Source organism: Acomys russatus, chromosome 24, assembly GCF_903995435.1.
Source record: "Acomys russatus chromosome 24, mAcoRus1.1, whole genome shotgun sequence".
Classification (NCBI taxonomy): domain Eukaryota; kingdom Metazoa; phylum Chordata; class Mammalia; order Rodentia; family Muridae; genus Acomys; species Acomys russatus.
In genome coordinates this window covers 26,415,415-26,430,651 of record NC_067160.1, presented here as the reverse complement: position 1 = coordinate 26,430,651, position 15,237 = coordinate 26,415,415, and the positions used below count along the sequence as shown (strand labels likewise).

At 48.1% G+C, this 15,237-nt stretch overlaps 1 protein-coding gene across 1 annotated transcript in view; it reads left to right on the top strand.

Annotated features, from left to right (window-relative positions):
• Positions 1 to 15,237, top strand: part of Tanc1 (tetratricopeptide repeat, ankyrin repeat and coiled-coil containing 1) — a 225,399-nt gene that overhangs the window by 179,951 nt on the left and 30,211 nt on the right. Inside the window, exons 13-16 of the mRNA XM_051166670.1 lie at positions 264 to 430; positions 2,432 to 3,039; positions 9,024 to 9,132; positions 9,981 to 10,103. Coding sequence (XP_051022627.1) covers positions 264 to 430; positions 2,432 to 3,039; positions 9,024 to 9,132; positions 9,981 to 10,103 — 1,007 coding nt within the window. The remainder of the gene's footprint in view (positions 1 to 263; positions 431 to 2,431; positions 3,040 to 9,023; positions 9,133 to 9,980; positions 10,104 to 15,237) is intronic.

The following is a 15,237-nucleotide window of genomic DNA, read 5'->3' as shown; positions in this document are numbered from 1 at the left end:
ACACTTGAGATTCTGCTAATGTCTGTAATCCAATATGTTTCTGAAAACTGTTTTCATAAGAATTGGTTTTCTTTGGCTCGGTGCTCTGTGTTTCATTATAAAATTTAGCAGAGAATATGCTTCTTTGAGAGCAAGTCTTCTGCCATATGCAAACCTTTTTAGGTTTTGCTAACACTTTAAGCTGTGTGTTAAAATGCTCTGGGTGGTGCCATGTTATAGAAATGAATAATTTCTTAACTTGGAAAAATTATTTCATCTTTTAGAGCAGAAAATTCCAGAAGAGGAATACATCATTTTGATAGATGGCTTGAATGAAGCTGAATTTCATAAGCCTGATTATGGAGATACGCTGTCTTCATTTATTACCAAAATTATTCCTAAATTCCCCAACTGGCTGAAGCTGATCGTGACTGTGAGAGCAAATTTTCAGGTGACAAAAGATTCTTTTCAAATTCCTGCTTCCTGAGTGTACAGTGACAAGTGTTCCTGGCCTAGTGTTATAGCCTGTTTGGCCACTGACTTGAATATATCTGGACTTCAAAAAATTAGTCCAAATCAGGTGTGGTGATGCTCACCTGTAATCCTAGCACTCGGGGAGGCAGAGGCAGGCAGATCGCTGTGAGTTCAAGGCCATCCTGGTCGACAGACCGAGTCCAGGACAGCCAAGGCCACAGAAGAGAAACCATGTCTCGAAAAACCAAAAGAAAGAAATTAGTCCAGAGAGTTCCATAGGAACAAGGATTATAAGGTGGCATTATCTAAGCCTGCCTTATCCTGGTGCTGGCTGCAGTTTCTGGTGGAGCCGTCTGCCGGAGCTCCCAGGTGTTTGGAGGTTGCTCTGGGAATGCTTTGATTCATTGTGGGTAACTGAGTAATCATACTCATTTTCCCCCCTCTTTAAAACTTGCAATTAAAGGCCAGGAGTGGTGGTGCATGCCTTTAATCCCAGCACTTGAGCGGCAGAGGCAGGTAGACTGCTGTGAGTTTGAGGCCAACCCCGGTCTACAAAGTGAGTCCAGGACAGCCAAGGCTACACAGAGGAAACCCTGTCTCAAAAAACGAAAGCCAACCAACCAAACAGCCAAACAAAACCAAAAACCTTGCGATTAAACCTACATTTAAAAGACATGCCTATTTCTATGAACCTGTGAGTTCCGTGTTTTAGTCATGTTTCCCTCAATAAGCATAATTTGGGGTTAAAACTCCTGTATTCTTGTTCGGCTGAGTGCCCAGGCTTGGTCAGGTTCCATGCAAAATGGAAATGGCTGTCTGGTACCCCCTTCCTATAGCTAACGACATTCAAAAGGCGTGAGCGTCAGAAATATTAGTGAGAGGTTAAAGTTTTTCTTCTTCGGATTTTGGTTTTTGGGTTTAGGACCTTATCTTTGAAGTAAGGGAGTAGGAACATCAGTGACAACACTCAATTAAGATTTAACCAACAAGGAATTGGTGAGATGGCTCAGAGGTTAAGAGCGCTGGCTGCTCTTCCAGAGGTCCTGAGTTCAATTCCTGGCAACCACATGGTGGTTCACAACCATCTGTAATGTGTGATCTGATGCCCTCTTCTGGCACACAGATGTACCTGCAGATGGAGCACTTATATACATTAAATAAATAATTTTTTTTTTTTTTTTTAAAGAAAGAAAGATTCAACCAACAGTTCACTTGGGGGCTGGAGAGATGGCTTAGTGATTAAGAACATGGGCTGCTGTTTCAGAAAAGACAAGTTCCTGACACCCATATGGTGGCTCACAGCCATCATTAAGTCTATTTCCATGGTATCCAGTGCCCTCATCATGGGTAACAGGCATGCATTTGGTACACAGAATGCAGACAAAACATGCTCAGAAAATATTTTTTAAAAAGAATATCTACTTAAAAGTCTTTAAAAACGAGAACATGCTGTACTGGAGCAGGCAAAGAATTTTGCTATATATCGTCCAGGGACACAGGCAGGGCAGGGAGTTTTATACTTCCCGGTGGGGTTTCACAGCCCTGGTATCTGATGCAGGGAGGACACCTCTTATCTCCATGTCTGGCTGGGTTCTTAGATGTGCAGTGTTGGTTCGTGTTTACCCTTGTCCTAGAACCAGCTGCATGGGGATTAGAGGGATTGGGTCACCAGCAGGGTCTCCCTGCCCCAGTGTTGGTGTGGCTTGGTTGTTGCTGTCTCCTTGGGCCCCTGCCTCTGCTCACTTGGCCCAGAGCCCTCAATGAGGGCTTTGGGAAAGCCTTTACAGATCCTATCTCGTATCAGGATTTCTTTCACATAAGCTTTTTATCTGTCCCTTATCCTATTACACGTTTTAATACAAAACAACGAGTCCCTGTAATCCATGAAAATCCTCCTTGAAAGAGAACCAGTGAACCTGGTTTAAAGTGAAAAAGGAAACTCTGGCGCGACATTGTGCGCGGTTTTGTTTTCTCCCAGGAAATCGTCAGTGCGCTGCCATTTGTCAAGCTTTCCTTAGATGACTTTCCAGACAACAAGGACATTCACAGTGACCTGCACGCATACGTCCAGCACAGGGTCCACAGCAGCCAGGACATCCTCAGCAACATCTCCCTGAATGGCAAGGCCGACGCCGCCCTCATCGGTAAAGTCAGCAGCCATCTGGTGCTGCGAAGCCTCGGTTCCTACCTGTACCTCAAGCTCACCCTGGACCTCTTCCAGCGGGGACACCTGGTCATAAAGAGTGCCAGCTACAAGGTGGTGCCTGTGTCTCTGTCCGAGCTGTATTTGCTACAGTGCAACATGAAGTTCATGACCCAGTCTGCCTTCGACCGAGCCCTTCCCATTTTAAACGTGGCCCTTGCGTCCCTCCACCCCATGACGGATGAGCAGATATTTCAGGCTATCAATGCCGGCCACATCCAAGGCGAGCAGGGCTGGGAGGACTTTCAGCAGCGGATGGAGGCGCTTTCCTGCTTCCTCATAAAGAGGAGAGACAAAACTCGGATGTTCTGCCACCCATCCTTCAGAGAGTGGCTGGTGTGGAGAGCTGACGGCGAAAGCACAGCCTTCCTGTGTGAGCCCAGGTACAGGCTTGTGGGAATTCAAGCACATGGTCCACGCAGTTTTGCTGTTTCCCCCATTTTGGTCAGGAGAGTGGGGAAAAAAAAAACCACACCTTTCTACAAAAGCTTCTTTCCTTTGATTACAGGAACAGCAGGCCCTTCTAGTGTGATTGAGTGGAAGGGAAGTTGGGCGGTGCCTAGTTGCTTTCCCCCTCCCCCCCATTGATCTGACTCCTCCCACCAGCATGGCAGGGTCATGTACAGCAAATGTGTCTCTGCTTTAGGGAGTAGCAATGTTTGCCTGTGGCCTCGGGGTAGAGGTTGGGGGGGAGGAGGGGAGGTGTTCTGTCTTGGATCCTGAACCTCCTGCGACTTCCTGACTACCCATGGCTGTACTGCTCCTTATCCCAGGGAGCACAGGTGTCTGGAGACAGAGGCGAGCCCTGAAATCCAGTCAGCTGTCTCCTCACAGACAAAGCCAGGGCGGGATGCAGTTCTTACGGAACTGAAACTGCAGGAGGGTGGGGAGACATGCCTGCCTGCCTGCCTGCCAGCAGGCCATCACCCAGTAGTACAAAATAGGTGAGAGGTCAGAAATGGCAGGCTCCAAGTGCCTTTGGACACAGCCAATCTCAAGCCCTCTCTGTCGGCCTAGCCTGCATCTTTGCCTTCTTGAGCAGCTGCTGTCTGAGTCAGGTTCGCCTTCAGCTCTAGTGGTGTGGCCTTCTCTTCCTCAAGCTGCTGGATTGTCTCCTCAGCTGTGGTGGACACTGGGCCCGATAATTGTGTGTAGACATGAAGAGGCCCAGAGAGTACCTGGGAGCCACGTGCCCACTGCCCTCCCAATGTGTACTGATAGGTGTGGTGCCGCCCACTACTGTAGCTGTTCTCTTAGGTGACACTTGTAGTCAGGGTTTATCATCTTTCAAGACCTGGCTTAGGACCGCAGGTTGGCTACTAAAAAGCAGATCCCCAGAGGCAACAAAGTGTGTGCTGTGACATCGCTCACCAAGTTACATTTTTTTTTTTTTTTTCTTCAGGAGAAGATGATTTTTTGAGGAAGATCAGCTGCAGTTGAGTTTGTAGAGACAAAAACGTCAGGAGACTCACAGGGTGTAGACGGCTGCTGTTAGCGGAGGAAGCAGCTGGACTGTGGCCATCGCTGACCCTCGCGGCTGCATTTCGAACAGTGGTGGCAGTACAGCCCAGGGCAGAGCTGAGCGTGGCCATGGCTGCTGCAGGGTCAGCAGCCGCGGACAGGCAATAGTTACCAGGACCTGGGGATAGCGTGTTTGTAAATCTACCGTTTCGTAGACTGTCCCTGCCCTGTTTTCTCTTTAGTGCAGCTTTGCAGTTAAAATCAACCCTCCTTGTGTATTTTTGCTTTCGTTTCCAATGCTTTTTGAGGTCTTCTTCAGGACAGTCCTTGTTCACTCTAACGCCTTGGAGTGTTTCCTGTTTCCTTCTAATCCATAACTTACTCTGACATGTAAGCCTTTATCTTTGAGCCATTTTTCTTTTAACTGATGAAAGATGGGTTCCATTGTACTCTTCTGCTTAATTGGAAAGAGTTCTTTCTTCCTTGTATGTTAATATCACCTTTGTTGAAAATCTGTTGCCTGTAAGGATGTAGATGTCCTTCCAGCTGTATTCTAGTAAGGGGAGGTGGGTTTGTAGGCCATTGCCTTATTCCTGTGATAACCAGAGCTTTGTAGTAAGTTGCCTTTTTTTGGGGGGGGGGGGGGTGGTTCAAGGCAGGGTTTCTCCATGTAGCCCTGGCTCTCCTGGACTCGCTTGTAGACCAGGCTGGCCTCGAACTCACAGAGATTTCGCCTGCCTCTGCCTCCCAAGTGCTGCAATTAAAGGCATGCGCCACCACTGCCTGGCTTTGTAGTAAGTTTTGAAGTCGAGCACTGCCATGCCTTCTGCTTTGTTCTTATTGTTCATGGGAGGTAGAGACAGGCAGACCTCTGTGAGTTCGAAGGCCAGCTTGGTCTACAGAGTAAGTTCCAGAACAACCAGGACTACAGGGAGAAAGACCAAGAGATAATTTTAAATCTGTGATGCTAGACTCCCCCAAACCATATCCTGGATGCATCAACTCCTCAACCTTTCACAAGGACTCATGATCTGGGACAGCCTCTGCTGTTCTCTCTGTGTGGTGAACTTGAGGAAGAAAAGGGTATAGGATATTAGTAGAATAAAGTGCAGACAGGGAGAGCTATGAGAAGCAGCGCGGGGCGCGTACAGGCAACAGGACATCTGCTTTGACTGGAGCTTTTGTTGTGGTGTGGAGGACTGAGAGAGCCAGCAGAAATTATGCTGGAGAAGGCGTCTTAGCTGCCATCTCAGGAGAACCCAGATGGTTCTGGGGAGTGTAGAGTACCCTGTGGGCAGACTGAGAGGCCACACAGTGTAGGAGCTGCTGTGCCAGCTGAAGGAGACTGGCTAGAAAGGGTGGGGCTATGGACCGGTCTTTCCAGGTCAGAGCTGCCTTTGGTTTCGAGCAGATTGAGTCTGTGGAGAGCCTCTCTCCACGGGCAGATGTTGTGTGACGACTGAGGAAGTTGATAGGTGAAGACTGAACATCTGTGATGGGAAACTGTGGTGTGACTCGGTGAGGGAGCTCGCCACGGAGAGGGAAGAGCTCTCTGGCCTCCTGGAAGCGGAGGAGAATTGCAAGGAGCAGGGTAGAGATACCGAGAGGTTCAGGGGAGTGGGGGGTCTGGAGGCGGCTATTAGAAAGTAACCCTGTGTCCCCCAGAGACCCCTTATTCCAGGTTGTAAGGAGGCAGGGAGAGGAGAGGGGAAGTTGAGTGGTTCAGGTTCAGTAATACAGGAAACGGGGTCTTGTTGGGGACATCACTGAGGCTGTGTAAGCCACAAGGAAGGGGACTGGAAATGCAAAGGCGAGTTGTTCAGACTGGGACTGCTTCCTTTCCTGCTTTCTCCCACCGTGTGGCTTCTTTGCAGTGTGTGTCTGGCTGAATTTCAATATGGTTATGGCTGTGAGTTCCTGAAGGGAGGTACCCAGTGTTCTCCCAAAGCCCAAGCTCTTGAACCTGGCAGACCACCCCACTCTCTGTACTAGCCATTTGGTCGTGGGCAAATCATCTACCCCGCTGAGGTCATTTTCTCACAGAAGCAGACAGGGCATCAGAACACTCAGTGACTCACAAGGTCGGGGAGGTGAGGCTCAGATCGGTGTCCAGATCTGAAGTGGAGCACAAGGAGTAAGAACAGATGAGGGAAGGCCAGTCATAGGAGGGTCACGTGGGAGCTACACGGACACAGAGTGATAGGACTTCAGACAGGTCGGCCTTGCTGAGAGCGAGCCCTGGAAACCCTTGGGCTGGCCACTGAAGTCTGCACTTGATGCCCGCAGTGGAGCCATCTGTAAGTGTGCAATTTCTGTGTTTTAGCATACATTAATTATACATACTAATAGTTTTATTGTATGCATTTAACATACTTTGATCATATGCAGCCTCGCCTACTCCCCAATTTTGCCCTCCCTTTGCCCCTCTAAGAGACCTTTCCCCATTTCATGCTGTTTTCTTCTAGACTCCACATGTGACAGGAAACATGATCCACTTGTCCTTTTGAGTCAGGCTTATTCCATTTATCACGATGTATTCCAGTTCTAGCCACTTTCCTATAAATAGCATGGACACTTCTTCACTATATATATTAAACACCAAGCCTCTTCACTCATAAGCTCATTAGCACCTCATACAGGCTGAGTTCATAAATCAGCTGTTGTGAAAGATGTGGTGAGCATGATTCCTAAAGGCACACACACAGGAGTGCTTGTGTGGTTTTTTTGGAGGAATCCCCATACTGATTCGTATGATGGCTTGTCCAGCCCACATTCTCCTCAAAAGTGTGCGAGGGGCCTTCTCTTGGCCAGCGTCCGTTGTTTGATTGTTGCTGTTGTTTTGTTTGGGACAAGGTCTCCTGTATGCTAGGTCAGCAGGCCTTGAACTCATAATGTACCAAGGACGACCTGCATTTCACATCCTCCTTAGCCACCTAAGTACCAGTATCACAGATGTGTACCCCTCCATCTCCCCTGCCATGCCGGGGACTGAACCCAGGATTTTTCTGTGTGCTAGGCAAGCCCCATACCAAGCAAGCCTCACCATCAGCCTTTTTCCTTGACGTTACATGAATGTCATCTGGCATGAGACGGACTCTCAATAGTGGCTAAAAATGAACATTTTTTTTTTCATATTGCTGCCATTTATACTTCTTTTGAGAAGTGTCTGTTTAGTTCACTGGAGCATTTGCTGATCGGATTGCTTTTTCTTTTGGTGTGAATGTTTTTGAATTCTTGATATATTCTGGATGTTAGTCCTCTCTCAGATGAAGAGCACACAAAGATCCCATGCTGTGGGCTGTCTGTTCACACTGGGAATGGTTCCCTTGCTGCGCTGACGTCATTCTCACAGTTCTCTTTGTCACTCACTGCTCTGCTCTTTGCTGTCGTTTTCCTGAGACGTTGGAATCTGAGTCGGAAAGTCATTGCCTATGTCTGTATCTTGGAGTGTTTTTCTTAGTTTCAATTTTTCAGATGACTTGGGTTAACTTTTGTACAGGACCAGAAATACGTACATATTTTTTTTCCTTGGTTTTTTAGACAGGGTTTCTCTGTGTTGCCTTAGCTGTCCTGGGCTGGCTTTGTAGATCAGGCTGGCCTCAAACTCACAGCGATCCGCCTGCCTCTGCCTCCCGAGTGCTGGGGTTACAGACATGTACCACCATGCCCGGCTTATATTTCCATTTTTTAAAACATGTGGATGTTTTCCCAACATCATTTGTGAAAGAATCTGCCTTTTTTTGAGCACATGTTTTTGGCATTTTGTGGAAAGTCAGGTGGCTGTATTCACAAGTGTTTATTTCCAGGGTCTCTGGTCTGTTCGAGTGATCCATGTGTCTGTTTTCATTCCGATGTCATCCTGGTGTTTGTTATCATGACTCTCTAGTATATTTTAAAACTAACCATTGTGCCTCCAGTATTGCTCTTTTTACTCAGGATTGGAGTTTCCCCACTTTTGTGATGTCATACGATCCTTAATGATTACTTTTTGTCACTGTTTCAAGAATGTCATTGAGACTTTATACAGGTTGCATTGACTCTATAGATCACCTTCAGTAATATGTCCACTTAAATAATGATATACCTCCAACCTTTGACCCTAGGAACTCCCATTTTCAGTTTCTTTCTTTGGTAGCTTTTAATTTTCATTGCAAAGATTTCTCACCTTACCATGAATGCAATTATTTTTCCTGGTTACTTTCTTAGCCGGTTTGTTACCAGTGTATAGAAAGCTACTGGTTTTTGTAGCCTGTTACAAACTGGGTGTGGGGACACATACCTTTAACCCCAGTACTCAGGAGGCAGAGGCAAGCTGTTCTGTGTGAGGTGCATAGGTTCCGTCTAGTCTTTTAGCCTCTACTCGGGACCTGTTGCTATGCAGAGCCTAGCTTTACTTCCTTTCCTTCCCCCTATAAGGCCAGGCCTGTCTTCTGCCAGTATGCTCACTAAGGATGATGGGAGGTGGGGCCTGAGGGCAGTGAGGATTATGTCCCGTTCTTTGTTACATGTTCATCCATCCAATAAGCCCTCCCTTTGTGTATTCACTTAGTATTGGGCACCTTGCTAGGCACTGTGGTTATAGCTGTGACTTAGTGTCATGAAGTTTGCATTCTTGTGACGGGCTTGAGTGAAAGTGATGAGCAGGCAGCGATGGTTCGGAAGATGCAGGCATCAAGGGTCACTCTACAGAGCGAGGGAAACCCAGAATAGGTCCTGCAAGTGACTTGACTGCAAAATAAATATTACATGCTGCCTTTATGAAGAGTTAGCAGCCCGAAGGTTCTCTGTACTCATGCTGACGCCCACGGATGACAGTTCAGGGGCACAGTGGGATGCCCTTATGTGAGGGCCTGTGGTGTGGTGGGATGGGATCTTTTGTCATGAGCCTTTGTATTTCTGGTCCTAGGAACGGGCACGCTCTACTGGCGTTCATGTTCTCTCGACAGGAAAGCAAGCTGAACCGCCAACAGACCATGGAGCTCGGCCACCACATCCTGAAAGCACACATTTTCAAGGTGAGATGTGAGTGAGCTTCGTGGCTTGAAGATGATTGACAGGTCTGTAGGCCGTCTCAGAGGTCTCTGGAAACCCTGCATTCACTCCCTATTGTGTCATTCGTTATTAATAAAAGAACCTGAGTTCCAAAGCCTTTATCATTTCGTATTGCCTGGGTTCTCTGACCCTCCTTGTTTCTCAAACTGACATTTGACGTGTACCCCTCCCCCTAGATTTCCTGTCGAGGTAGGTATGTCCACAGCCATGGTTCTCAACCTTCCAGATGCTTCCACTCTTTAATACAAGTCCTCTTGGCATGGCGACCCCCAACCATAAGATTATTTCATTGCTGCTTCATAACTGTAATTCTACTACTATTATAAATCATACTGTAAATATCTATGTTTTCTGATGATCTTAGGCAAACAAGGATATGACTCACAGGTTGGTCTAGAGCCTTTATTGGGCTTGAGATGGGTTTTGTTTTTCCTTCCCACTTGCAATACCAAGATTACAGTGGTGAAAATATTCTACATTAGGAGACATAGCGCTGAGCTTGCCTTATTATTGTAATGCCACCACCCTTTACTGGCCACTGCCTGGACACCTTCATTCATTACAGTTACAGATGGTGATTCTCATTCCTCTTGATTTCCTCCCACAGAAGGAAGCTTTCTCCTTATATATGCGTGTTCTCTCTCTCTCTCTCTCTCTCTCCCTCCCGCCCCCGCCCCCAGGGATCCCGTATCCTCTTGTATATGTCACTGTCTGTACAGCGCACCTCTGTGTGTGTTAGACAGACTCACTTTCAAACTGATGCTCAGCTGAGATGAGGCACTCACAGTTCTCTGTCTTGGGTTATTTCCAGGGCCTCAGTAAGAAGACTGGAGTCTCCTCAAGCCATCTTCAGGCCCTGTGGATCGGTTACAGCACAGAGGGGTTGTCAGCTGCCCTGGCCTCTCTCAGGAATCTCTACACTCCCAACGTGAAGGTGAGCAGCCCTCTGCCCAGGGACCTGGCCTGTTTGCCCTCTGCTGTCCTGCCAGCTGTGACTCCAGGGAGGGCAGAGGTTGTCCTGGTGCTGGCTTCCCCTCCTTCACATCACACACTCCCCCCCACCAACTCCCACCCCCTGGCTTTGCTCCTGCAGTGAGCTATGGGTAGATGGGGTCTTTGTGTGACCATGTCAGAGAGGAAGTGATAAGGTGGGAGTTTACAGAGGAAACCAAAGGTCAGAGAGCTTTGCAGGGAAACTAGATTTTTAATGTCCTGAGTTACTATAGCAACCCAACTCTTCATGGACCCTATGAAATTAAGCATTGATGACATAAAACGGTGTCTGCAGGTCCCAGGGACACATAGCAATGGAAGGAGTATTAGGTTGGCTGCGTGCCGAGCTGAGAGCTTCTTGCTCTGTGGTCATTGGCTCTCCCATTGTGCTATTCTTGTTGAACTTTTGCAGATAGATTTTCCTTCCCCACTTGCAGACTGTATAACACAGTCTTAGAACTAAGGTCATACCTGAGGCCAGGTCTGTGGTTAAGACCACACAGAAGTGCCCAGCCCCAGGCTGTGACATGCATTGCTGCAGAAACGCTGGGCCTCCTTTCTGGATGACCGAGTCTTCATGGCAAACCTCTATGAAGTGATAATTGTACTTGCTCCTCCCTCATTGTAACTCTGGTTGTCCAGAGAGAGGAGGCAAGGCCTGGCTCAGTTTCCAGGTACCTGGCATCCGCCTCACCTCAGGAAAGGGGTTACATGCACCAGAGATGGAGACATGGGAAGTACTCTTCTCCCTGCTGTTCACTCACCACGTCCTCAACACTTCTCTCAGCCATGGCTCTGATGTCTGGACTCACGGAGCCTTCCCCATTGGTTAATGGTGGTCTGCCTTTTTCCTGTCCCTGTTGAGTTTGAAGAGTGAGGTTATCACACACTCAAGGACTGAGGGTATCATGGAGGACCTAGCGATGGGTGGGTCTGGGAGGACGACCCAGAGCCCTGGTGGTGTGGAGCGTGTCTTACCTCTGGGTGGATGTGGATAGCATGTGCAGTGATAAAAATGCACCCTGTCCCCCAGTGGCCTCCCATTGTCCTCTGTGGAGCTTCAGCTTTAACTTAACCCCTTTATCTGGTACTTTCACACTGCAATGGAACCGTGCTCCTGGGGACCCTGCACATGTCCTCTGCCTGCAGGCTCCTAGCTTTCAACGCTTTTGTCCTACCTGAGCCTCGCGTGGTGCAGGCTTTCTTAAGTGGATGGGCAAGAAGCCATCTCTGTAACGCAGGAGAAGATGTTCACACTGCTATCCCTTGTCCCAGGTAACCCTTGGTTTCCAGATGGAGTTTTTCTAAAAGCGATGGCTCTAAATGTAGACATCACGTAAACATAGCTGTGTTGTGATTTTTTTTTTCCCCCACTTGGATTTTATAAAAATGCGAGTTTAGCTTACTATCACATTGGTCATCTTTCTGACTACAGCAGTGTAGCTTTTGGCCTCTCTGTAGAATTAATAAGTCATAAAAGAAGGAGTAAGCTGGCAGTGTCTGCTCTCACCACTTTAATGATTTGTGGGTGTAGAGGTTAACTTACGTAGGTTGTAAGTGTGGAAAGGAGTGAATGTGAAATATCACACTCTCTTGTACACAGGTTTTCAAGACAGTAGATTTAAAAGCTTCGCTCTCCAGGCTGTCACCTTTCCTTGTAACATAATGGTGATTTCAAGTTGTTCGTTTTTACTTTGCTTCATGAAATTCCAGTGTTACCTGCCTCTGCGCCATCCCCAAATTTATACAACTTGGCTCTAGCATCTTAAGTCCTTCCATTATCTTCCTGTTTTGTCTTTGTAAGTCTTTGATGAGGGGAAAAAAACGGTTTTCACAGAATACTGAACAAATTACAGTAATTTAAATTATGCATGCAATTAAGGAACTGTTTTTAGAGAGTATTAACTGTTGTCACACAGGAATGAATGTCATTTTGAAAATAATTGCAGTTTGCCACTTTGGCAAATTAAAATGACTTGCTCTAAAATGAGGGCTTGGTAATTTAAAAAGTGCGCTGGTGATTGCTAGCCCTGTGGCCTCCGTTACTAGGGCCAGGGTCATGCCAGCCTGGCCCTGCCTGGCCCACTGGGATCCTTGCCACTGGAGCCTCTGGGCTGCTGCCCAGCTGGTTGTTTTCCTCAAGTGTTGTCATCGGCTGGTGCCAGCCCCTGCCCGTAGGCTTGGGGGAGCTTTTTTGGCTTCTAGTGTCCTGCTCAGCTGAAAGGAGAGGAGACCAGGAAGGAGACAGGGATACGGCCTGACTCTCCTTGCCTGGATGATTAAGGAGGGCGATCTTCAGTGGCCCTGATTGTCAGCTTGAGCTGTCTCCAGGTCCTCCTTGTCAGTGGTGCTCTGCCACCCTTCTGTGTTTCCTTAAGTTGCTAGGTGGTCTTGCCACTTCCAAGGGTTAGTAAAGAGAGCTTCTGTGAAGCTTGTGATGTCTCCTGCAGATGGGCAAAAGTGTGTAGGATGAGTCATCTTGCCCCCTCCTGTGGGGCCATACAGTATCTGCTACCACCCTGCGCTGTCCCTGCTGCTCCAGGGACAGCAATTAGCTTTGTGTCCTGAGCTACCTTGGCCCCATCCACTTTGGAGCCTGCCGAGTCCTCACTTCTGAAATGGAGACAACAAAAACTCCCATCTCCCGGTGATCATAAAGCGGGCAGCAAAAGCTCTCGGGGAAGGTTCCTGGCACGTCTTTGTGCCCAGGTGAGTTGTTTTATTGCTGCTCTGGAAACTGTGACTGTGCCAGGGCTGCAGGCACCTGGGAACTTTGCCATGGTAGCCGTGACTCATGTGAGGCCCTCTGTCCTCCTGCTCTGTGCTGTCGACGATCTGGGTAGGTGTGGGGAGGAGATGGGCCTCCAAGTGTCCAGGGACTTCACTCTAAAGACCCCCCCACAAACGGGCAATGGTCACAGTGGCTGCTAATAGTTTTTTTAGCCCTTTTGAAATACTGAATGTAGTGCGAAGTCAGTCTCACTCTCCCTGTCCCTCACCCCTCCTTCTCCCTCCCCTTCCCTTCCTATCTCTCCTCCCTCTCTCCCTACGGGGAGATGTTGTTATTTTGACATTCATTTTCACTCTTTACAGCTACCTAGGGAATGGATGCTTTTGTTCCTATTTTTTCAGCTGGGAAGCAGAGGTTTGGGGTACAGAAGGGTGGCAGGATACCTGACCCTGAGCCTGCCCTAGTGTGTGTATGTCGCCTGGTGGGTTTACAGCCCTACCTACCTGCCAGGGCCATTCTCTTGGGAAGCTGGGTTGCCAGAGCGCCAGGCACATGAAATTGTGAAGCTCTGGGTGACTTCAGGTGTGCCATGTGTTTAACAATGAGCAAAGGGAAGACCTACGAACTGGTGGGGTTTTAAGTGGTAAAAATACACACAACAATGCAGCCACAAAACCAGTGCCTTCCACCCAAGCAGAGGAAGTGTGAATAGTGCGAAAGCCTCTGCCCTAAGCAGGTACCCTCCAGGAGTCCTCTGAGATCTGCACCTTGAGGCTGGATGCACTCCCCCACCCAGATCACGCTGAGCAGAATCAGGTGCACACTGCTCGATTCCTGGAGGTACCTGGAACACAAAAACCGCAGAACGTTCTGAGAGCATCCTTCATCTTGTTCCAAGCTGATATCCGAGGCCTCTATAAAACACTCACTATTTCTTCAGCATAATGATGGTTTTTTTGTTTTTTGTTTTTTGGTTTTTTTTTATATTGCTCATAGTTATTCAGAAGGGATTTTTTTTTTTAATCCTCGTTTTTATTTAAACTTACAGTTTTGAAATCCCTTTGAATTGTACACGAGTCATTTGGTGTTTTAGGGAGTGATGAAGTTGTTTAACTGTTGTAGCAATCAGTCAGCTTATTGGCTAGATTCTTGTATTTCTGAGCACCTGCCTTTTCTTCTGTGTTCTGTACACACACACACACACACACACACACGCGCGCGCGCGCGCGCGCTCACACGCATGTGCCCGCCTCTAATTGCTTACTGAGAGTAGGAGCAGAGTTGGTGTTGACTTGAGTCTGGCTGGATAAGTATTGGTCCCAGTGATGAGAAAGACCCAAGTGTGTGTATGTGAGATCCCTGACTATGGAAGAGCTTTTTCTTGCATCTCTTCTCAGTGAACTCCTGTTTCAGAATCCAGTGCAGTGAGCTAAGAATACAAGAAGTTGTTGGGGGTTGGCGAGGGCTTGGAGTTTATGCCTGAGTGGAGTGTGCATGGAGCAGGGTGGGGACTTCACTTTGGGGTTCTGCTCTTGGAGTAGAGACCCACAGGAAACAGCCTTTGCTGTCTGTGGAGTGAGCGTTCAAGACAGAGGGAACTGAAAGGGCAGAGGCTGTGATGACAGGCCCTGTTGAGTGTTGCTGGGGCCAGGGGCCCTGCAGTGAGGGGATTGCCCTGGAAAAGAGTGTGAGAGAGAAAGCTGGGGGCCCCGGTCTTGTGAGTTTAAGCTTCAGCAGCATGGAGCCACCAGGTTCTAACATGCCAAGATGCCGTCAAGAGCTATAGCTCCCCTCACGGGTAGTGTTTAATTCCTGCGCTTACAGTTTGTAAATAGCCTGTCGGTACTCCATGGACAGAGCACTGAACTACCCAGAATGTTTGTATGCCCATTTCCTTTCTGTATCTCTTAGTGATCCCCAATCATCTCTAGTTAAATAGATGACATGCTCTCTGAGGTTTTCACATCTAATGGTCAGCCCTGAGGGTCCTCCAGGGCTTGGCAGGGAGAGGGATGGGTGAGGGTTGGAGCTGTTGAAAGGAACCAACTGAGGACCAATGGGGCATCTTAAGAGGTGTGAAAGTAGCCAGGCGTGGTGGCGCATGCCTTTAATCCCAGCACTCGGGAGGCAGAGGCAGGTGGATCTCTGTGAGTTCGAGGCCAGCTCTAGGACAGCCAAGGCTACACACAGAAACCCTGTCGGGGTGGGGGATGGGGGAGGAGAAGAGGTGTAAAATCTCATAATCTGGAGATTAGTTTAACTAGAAATTTGCATCTGTTCAGTGATTTCTTTTTGATATGTGTAGATCAGAAACGTTCCCTGATGTCTAAGCCCCTGGTGGATG